We start from the raw sequence: 8,977 nt of genomic DNA, 5'->3' as shown, positions 1-8,977 counted from the left end.
ATAGATAGATAGATAGATAGATAGATAGATAGATAGATAGATAGATAGATAGATAGATAGATAGATAGATAGATAGATATGTACAAATTTTAAACTATACATATAGTTTAAATTTACTGAATTTACTGAACAAACTCATCTTGTTACATTTTGGAGTCCCTTTATTTGCTTTAATTTTGACCCCAATCTATATGCAATCAAAACTGCCTTCATCAAAAACATATACAGGAATAAATAAATGATTTAATTAATAAATAAATCATGAAATGCAGCAAAACAATATGAAAATTGATGATAGTCACAAATTCATTTAGAAAGTGTGATGTAAATGGATCATTTTTGTTTTCATTAGTTTGTTTTTATTGCCATCAAGCTACCTGTACATTTTAGGATAGTTTTTAAAGTCCTTTTATTTGTTTTGAAATCTCTTAAAACTTGTTCTAAAACATATTTATTTTAGACTCAATTTGTTTTAACATGTTTTATTTTATCTTATTTATTTAGTAATAATTTTATTTTACTTTGCTTATGCTATTTGTATATGCACAGCACTTTGTGAACCCTGGTTTTATGTTAAAGTGCTTTATATATGAAGCTGGTATGGTATGGTACATTTGTTTTATTTCAGTTATTTGCACATTAATTTCTGTATTCCTGATTGTATATTTGGTGTATATATTTGACAGCATACCTCATATTAATGGAAAAATGTTTTTCTAGTTACTTTCAGAAAACCACTCATCAGTGAGGCTTATTTAAAAAATGCTTCAGTTTGCTCAGGTGCATAAATATCAGACAGAGTCCAGATTTTCCTGATTGATGCATCATATGAAGTAATGCACCAATCCCACTTAGTGCCTACTGTACAAGCCTGTGGGGGGCTCTGTTAGAATCTAGGGTTGCTTAGTCAGGTCTCGATGCAAGGCAGGGATAGCTCAGTAGGTAGCGTGGGCACCCCATGATTGGAAGGTTGAGGGTTCAAATCCACTGAATGGCTACCCTGCAATATCCCTGAGCAAGGGGCTGTCCCTACACACTGCTCCCTGGGCACCTGATTTGCAGCTGCCCACTGCTTCACTGAGTGAAAGGGTGAAATGCAGAGAGAGTAATTTCCCCTCGGCGCTCAATAAAGTATGCATTATTATTTAGCAAAGTTATCTGGCCAAAAAAATGAGGTCAGCTGACTACGTGAATATAGCAATCGAGCAGGTTATTCCATCAATTCTCTTCCCTGATGGCACAGAGATACTCCAAGATAACAATAGCAGGATTTATCAGACTCAGACTGTGAAAGAGAGGTTCTGGAAGCGTCAGGCATCATGTTCGCACATGGATTGGCCTTAAACCCACTGAGAATCTTTGGAATACGCTGGAGAAGATTTTCCACAGCAGTCCGACTCATCCAGCATCAATACAAGACCTTGGTGAAAAATTAATGCAACTCTGGGCAGAAATAAATGCTCCGATGTTTAAAAGCATATTGAAAGAACGCTATGGTCAATGCATGCTATCATCAAAGCTTTTTTCATGACTTCTTGGCACAGAAGGTGTAGACCAAAAATTCTCCTTTGATTGATTTTTTTTTATTGTCTGCTGACTCAGTATTGGCTGAGAGCATGTGAAACCACCAAATAACTTGCCAGACTTTGGATTAACTAGATTGGAACGATCTCAGCATGGGGTTACCTCCTCTAACTTTGGCCAGTTTTCCAAATTAATAATAATTAAAAAACAAACATGAAAGCTAAAAAAAGACTCCATGCTGTGAAGTTTAGTGCCATTTTTTTCCAAGGAAAAGTTGAAGCTAACCAGTCTTCAAAGTGGCATCTGTGGCTCATAACCAAGCAGTCACAATATTCTGAATCATCAAAGTGTATGTTTAGGACAAAAGGCCCCTTTTACATCAGCAAACCAGCATATATGTGTCCATTACTCCCTCCCATGTTATCTTTGGGCCAGTAGAAAAACTGATATGATCGTGACATGTCATGTCAATCAGGTCAAACCCACTAAACAGATTTACTCATTATAAGTCGATACCAGGTAAGCTCACAGACATGATGCCAAGTACATTCATACTTTAATTAAATGTGCTTCAGACTTTCACACTTAAACCTCAGGAGAGGAGGGAAGGTTGTAAGTTGGTATGTTTATGCTGCATTTAATTTCTAATGGTGCCTTTCAGTGGATTTTACCCTCTTATGATAAGTATAAATGTCAACAAAGTGGAGGCAAAACAAGCAAATAATTTCAATGACCGCAAATTTTTTCCGACCAAACTCCTTTATTTCATCGTTATAGGAGTATGTTACCTTCTCCAGCTTTGGCCGTCTATCCCAGAGAAAGCGAAACGCGCAGCAGTAAAAGCCAACAGGAGGCTTTTACGGCCAATCTTTACCGTTAACCTACAGTGCAATTAAACACAGCAAACCATTTGACAGATCTTGATTTCATTAACAAGCTCAAAGCTCATTGGCCTCAAAGAATTCCAGCACATTAAATCAACGCATACTTGCACAGAAAAGCGGCTACACTGCGGCCGAAAAAGGAAACGACTCACTTACAGTACAGTCTTTGCCATGTCTACCGCAGCGCTCATGGAGTCCAGACCTTGATATAAAATCTAACCACTGGGTTTATTGCAGGCGTTGCACCTGAAATTGGTTTAATTGCACAATAAGCATGGACCGCTATCTCCCATCATTAAAACCTGGAGGTTAAACAAGCATGAGAGTAAATTAGGCCAGCCCAGTCTGTCTTTTTCCAACTGACAGCGGTCCAACTGAAATGTTGTGATTTTGTGTAATTTACTCCAATTATGTATATTTTGTGAGGTCAGCCACATAATAGTTACAATCAAAATCTATGGCAACAAATCAACAGAGAGGGTGACATTCTCAGCTCGCTCAGGCCGACTTCAGCTCTCAGCAGCTGAGGTTGTGTTTTTGCTTCTGCAATCTCACACCCGCGACCATGCACACAATGTGTACCATAAGCGCCCGCCCATGCTCTGATTGTCCTCTCGTGTGTGACCGTGGCGTGATGCACACATGATGCAGAGCACATGACCATCCCTGAGCACGTGTGCACCAAAGCATGTGTGTTTTGGAAAGAAAATGCTTATGCAAACGGGCCAGTAAAGCGTACTGATGCATGCGCGCTGGCTGCTGTTATCTTTGCTCCGTGCTAAGAGTGATCAGTTTACCCACACGGCAGCAAATAGGAGCCTTACCTCACACTCTCTATCAGCCAAAAACGCATTTATAAAGTACAGCGTGTACAGTCTGTAACAAGCCTCTGAGCTGATGTGCTCACTGGGCTGAAATAGAGGAGGATCAGAGGAACAAGTAAAAGAAAGAGGCTTATTTGAAAAGATGGAAGAGGAAGGACGAGGGAGGAAATTACTGTGTACAGATGGCACGTTCTGGGCCCAAAGGATTTTATAATTTTGGGATTAATTGGTGTAAAGGATGGTGTGAAACAGACCCCCGTAACAAGACACTTTGCATCACTTCGGTGAGGTAGATGATGGAAATCTCTTAGCGTCATGACTGACCTGATGTTTTTACCACTAAATCCCACCTTCATCCATGTCAGTCTTCCCCCGTCATGATACACACCATCTAAAACACACTCCAGACCTCATTAGCATGCAGCAATATGCAAATAGACTTGATTTGTTAGTCTCTGTGAGTTTCATATCACCAGGTTTTTTTTCTCTTCCTCTCTCTTTCCAAGCCGTGCTGTCGCTCACTCCATCCCTCTCTCCTGTTTTTCCTCTCCTGGCAACGTCTACACACACACACAGATAAACTCGGTGAACTCATCTACAGTAGAATGTGCCACAGCCGTCCATGTGTTCCTCTATCTGTGTGCTTCTGCAGATGTGTGCACCATATTGATCTCCTCTCAGTGAGGGAACACGGCCCTGTCCACTCATTCTCTGGTAGAACGTGCAGCACCGCTACGTCTGTTATTCCATTTTTGATATTTCAGACATGGCAAGAGAGAGAGAGAAATAGGTACTAACAATGAGGGAGACAACACTGCAGCCCGAGGCATCCAACAATGACTCCTGCCTGAAAATAGAGACGGAGCTCTTCTATGTTGAGTGGAATTACAACATGATTAGCTCTCGGGCATGGGATGTGGGATAATATTGGCTTCTGAGCTACAGGGGCAAATGAAACACTGCGCCATCATCCCCGGGCTTCAGGTAGGACCAGTCTGTGCCACAGACATATTAGCATCACATTTGAAAAGCCCAGAAGGTCGTTTAAGACTTTGTGCTGTTTTTGAGGTATTTTTAAGATCCTTAAAGACTTAATTTACTCATAGAGCAACCAAAATTTAACCTAATCTAAACAGAAGTGAGATGGAAAAACATCTCTCCATCTAAGATAGATGTAGCCTCAGTGTCTGAAAAGTGGTGCTCAAGCGCCTTAAATGCTTTCTTCCTAATGGCCAGCAGAGGGCAACATCACTGGCTGCAAAAAGAGCCGGAGTGTATGAAAGCCTAAGGGAAAATGACTCCACTTCTCACTTGATTAATGCCCTCAGTAATGACTTTGTGGTGAGTTTAAAGTCACAATTATAAGATTAAAGTCTTAGAGTCCAATGTAATGTCTGTTTTGTTTTTCCTGAAGGTCCATTCAAAGTAAAAAAAGATGATAAAGCAGTGTATGTGTTAGGATGTGGCAGCGAGCCCTTAATTGCTCTGTCAGTTACACCTGTTGTTCCTGACGTCCGGGTGTAAGAAAATATTGTTTAGTATTACAGTAGTATTTATTTATTTACCTGTTTTTATTAAAATTTGAATTGTTGATATTTAAGTTTTAGGTACTTTACTCGACTATTTCTAATTTGGTACTTGATTACTATCCAGAATTTTTTTTTAATAGTCTATAAGATTGTGATGATGCATAGAAAATAGAGTCTCACACTGAAAACATTACAGTCTGATTTCAGCATTAAGTCTGTTATGACTGTTCAATAAACATGTGTCTACTTTAATAATCAACTTATGACTTACTTTGAATGTTATCAGTATATATTATTAAAAATATCCTATTATGTCAAATTAACCATCACAAATTCCACACTATTCAGTTTTCTATCATGGGAGATTAAGAAAACATATGTTTGAATTTGTAACTAGACTTTTTTACTCTATCAGCGATTTTTCATTAAAAAAAATCCTCAGATTTTCTGCTGATTCATTTTCAGCCTGAGAAGTGTTTGTTTTTTTCAGCTGATTCACATACACCCAAACCGATCTTTATCCACGTTGCTGTAGTTTAAACGCCCCCAAAGGAGCCCAACTCAGCACCACCTGGACCATCTCCCACATTGAAATCCTGCTTATAGGTTCACGTATCAATAATTCAACAAGGAACCATTTTCACTATGAGAACATCTGATGAAGGAAATGCTCTACTCACAATATTTACTTTTACAGCACTTCAAAAACAGCACTTCTACTTGTAATTCCACCTACAGCTTTTCATCATGCCATTGATGTTTTATACATGTAAGTAGCTTTGTGACTTTTTCATATCTCCTGTACTACGATGTTTACTAAGTATTTAAATGCATATTCACAATACATCAATATCTTGGGTGTATAAGGCATAAATGTCTCGTCTTTGTTTATTTAAGTGCTTATTATACATTTTTTTGTTACAACCTGTGTGCATTTAACTCTGGAGATACCTGTGATGTGTTTTTTAAAGAATATTCATCAATACAGTGTCAGTAATGCGTATATATAATATCATAAATACGTGTGTATTTGTTCTTTTTGTATGCATTCATATAGTTATGGTAGCAGACCCAGCTTTGTGCACTTGCCTTTTGAGCTTAATTACTTAGTAAAATAGGGCCCACAGCTGTTATAATTATAGATATGATTAAAGATGAATTTGACTGATTGGCATTATATCTTATTTAATATTTTCTATATATATTATGATATTATTGTTAAGACTATAATATTATTATGATCGACTATTATGCGAATCATTATATCACCGTTATTAACTATTTGCCCAAAAAAGCCAAGTATTCCTGTTCTTTTGTAACAAACATCTAAATTAAAGCTGCAGTTTTCGTACTATTTCTCAATAATAAACATTACAAGAAGAATTCAGGTTGAAATGAAGCTCCGCAGACTCTCGGTTGGTTTAGAGTCCAATTATTTTCAGCTTAGTTTCGCTCCATATTTTCCCTGTTACATGCAGTGACTCTGATACCCAACAGTGGACCCTGCCCCACAGCTTGATCCCCACCACATTAAAGGAACACTTCACCTTCAATTCACAGCCACGTGTCAATCAGCACACTTGTAAATTATGTTATAATAATAAAGAACCACATAACGTTTTTTTCCCTGCTCTGATAAATCTACAAAATATGAAGTTCCCGTAAATAGACAACTGCAATTAATCCAGTCATTATCCTACTAACTGTATCCTTTTCCTCCCCGTTGTACGGTGTATCCCTGTATGTTACTGCAGGATGGCCTTCAGTGTCCACAGCACTGTGAGCAACAAAAATGTGGGAGAGAATGATGTAAATATTGCATTTGTGGTGATGATGCATTGCATTTAGCTACCAAACCCACACTGTGAAACAACCAGGCTGCAGATTCTACTCACATTTTCACATGAACTGCTGTTTGCAGAGTAAAAACTATCATTTGGGACACGTGTACACTTCTGCCTGTGGCTTAGAGTGTGCACAGGGCCACGATTGGGCCTGTTGCACAGAATATTGTTACATTACATGACCCTCCTTCACTCACACCTTCAAGCTGACCTTGAGAAGCAGAAATGTGAACTACTTCACTTTAAGCCCTCTTATGTTCAGGGAGAAGACAGCTAAAGAAGAGAAATGAGACATATGTGTGTGTGTGTTAAGATAGTGATGTGTCTTTTTCAGCTTGGTATGTTTGGCTCCTGCAAATCCTCCTGAACCCCCTGACCCCTCGCCTCGCCCTCTGTACCTGTGGCAGCGCGATGGAAAGCTGCCTCTGGAGGGACTCCTTCTCGTGGCCGAGCTCTCGTAGGCGTAGATGCGCCGTCCCCAGACTGTCCTGCGTCTCCCTCAGGCTCTCCAGCAGCCTCTCCCTCTCCGTCAACATGTTCACCATCAGCGACTCCAGGTTTCCTGTGCTTCCTCCTTCATCGCCTCCGCCTCCACCGCCGCCGCCACCGCGCGGGTCCCGGCTGCCGTAGCCCCCAATGCTTCCCATTCCGCCACCCATCCCTCCTCCTCCGCCCCCTGCCGGGGAAGACGAGCCACCTCCACCTCCACCGCGCCCGTCCTCCGAGATGGTGGGCATCACCTCGCACATCATCTTGAGGCCTGGGTGTGAGAGGTGTTATCTGAGAAGATGACTAGGACACTTAGGCAGAGTGTCTGGTGAGCGGCCGGTCAGCCCTCGTCATGAAATGCACAACAGTTAGTTTGTTTATCTTTTTCTGGGGGGTGCGGGGGGGGGGGGGGTCTTTCCTCTCAAGCTGATTGGATGAGGCTCACAGGCGAGAAACAAGTGCTGGGGGAGGATGGACGTGGCAGCTTTGTGAATTTGTGAGTGAGGCTATACGGTGGCAGTCCCAGTTGTTGGAACAGAAGACAGTGTAGGGTGACAGCAGCTAAAGGGGGCTGGTGTATAAGGGGAGGAAAGGGGTGAGATGGGGTGTAGGGGTAAGAGGGAGAAGTGCAGGTTTGGTGGGCGACCTCTGACCCCCTGGCCCAGGCTTCACTGAGGTGCCAGGTGAACCTAGAAGAGGAGAAGGAAGAAGAGGATTAAGAAGAGAAAGTGAGAGGTCATTTTCAGGCACATATGCGATGGATGTGGTGCTGAGAGGAGCTGGAGGAGAATAAAATGATGAAGGCATCCAACGCGAGCCAGGTTGTGATCCGTCCTCAACACTCATATGGATCCATTTCACACACACACACACACACACACACACCGCACACACACACACACACACGATAACGGGACACTTTTTTTTGAAAACACAAAAAGCAGCAGTGCTGTCTCTTAACACTGACAGCAGCATCGCGATACTCTTGGAGTAATTCATCCATCTGGGTATGTCTCGGCTTTATGTATCCGCGCGTCCACAGCCATAATGGTAATAACGAATGCGCATGATGTACGGAAATGAGTCCACAAAACGCCGTCACGCAAATACGGAGCAAGCATCAGGAGAAAGACGCGGCGCTGTTTCTTACATTTATTTGGAGGGGGGGCAAAAGGGTGTCATCATGAATTGTAATTGCGGGCTGTATCCAGGAGGAAATACGGCTCCCGAACCCGAAGGCTTATTAACAACAGAGTGGTCAGACAGGGAATTAATTACTGTTCCGGAAAAATAAATGATCCAAATATGTGGAAACCAGCGTATATTCATGCGCTTAAAGGCTGCACAGGATAGCCTCACACCGCTATCACGTCATGGTGGGAGGTGCCAATCATCAAGTAAATGATGGAGGCCTAATTAACGAGATTGAAGCCGGAGATATTACACATCAGTGGATTATTTCCCTTTTTTGCCACTAAGACGAACCTAAATGTCGCCAAAGCGTCGCGCCGCGCTTGGCTTTATTCCGACTGCAAGGCGTCTATTTCCTATCAACACCCCAGTGCCCCCCACCCCGCACACACACGCCACCCTGCTCCCCCCCACCCACCCATAAAAACAGCTGGACCGTCTAACGCACGGCTACATCTGCGTGCCGCACATCACCGTGCCACCCCGATCAATCCGTGTGCCTTACCCTTTCCATGAGCGACAGAGAAAGGAAATAAACGCGCATCGTGGCCCGGTTCACTCCATCGGAGCAGCTGAGAGACGGAGGCTGCAGGTTATCCCCGTTACAGCCCGGTTACCAGCTTGCCCCATCCCCTCCCTCTCTCTGCTGTGGAAGAGACAGCACGGCTCAGCCGCTGCGTCAAAGCGCAGGT

At 42.2% G+C, this 8,977-nt stretch overlaps 1 protein-coding gene across 2 annotated transcripts in view; it reads right to left on the bottom strand.

Moving 5' to 3' along the window:
- The window catches only part of ppfia3 (PTPRF interacting protein alpha 3), a 34,254-nt gene extending 25,277 nt beyond the window's left edge, over nucleotides 1–8,977 (bottom strand). Inside the window, exons 1-2 of one of the 2 annotated variants that reach the window (XM_042220647.1) lie at nucleotides 8,791–8,977; nucleotides 7,004–7,783 (exon numbers count right to left, since the gene is read on the bottom strand). In XM_042220647.1, the coding sequence (XP_042076581.1) occupies nucleotides 7,004–7,357 (354 nt within the window). In that variant the 5' untranslated portion in view covers nucleotides 7,358–7,783; nucleotides 8,791–8,977. The remainder of the gene's footprint in view (nucleotides 1–7,003; nucleotides 7,784–8,790) is intronic. The other variant, XM_005921766.2, reaches the window with a different exon arrangement.

Source organism: Haplochromis burtoni, unplaced genomic scaffold (assembly GCF_018398535.1).
Source record: "Haplochromis burtoni strain Fernald_Lab_line unplaced genomic scaffold, NCSU_Asbu1 Contig_52, whole genome shotgun sequence".
NCBI classification, from domain to species: domain Eukaryota; kingdom Metazoa; phylum Chordata; class Actinopteri; order Cichliformes; family Cichlidae; genus Haplochromis; species Haplochromis burtoni.
This window is presented reverse-complemented; position numbering and strand designations above follow the sequence as displayed.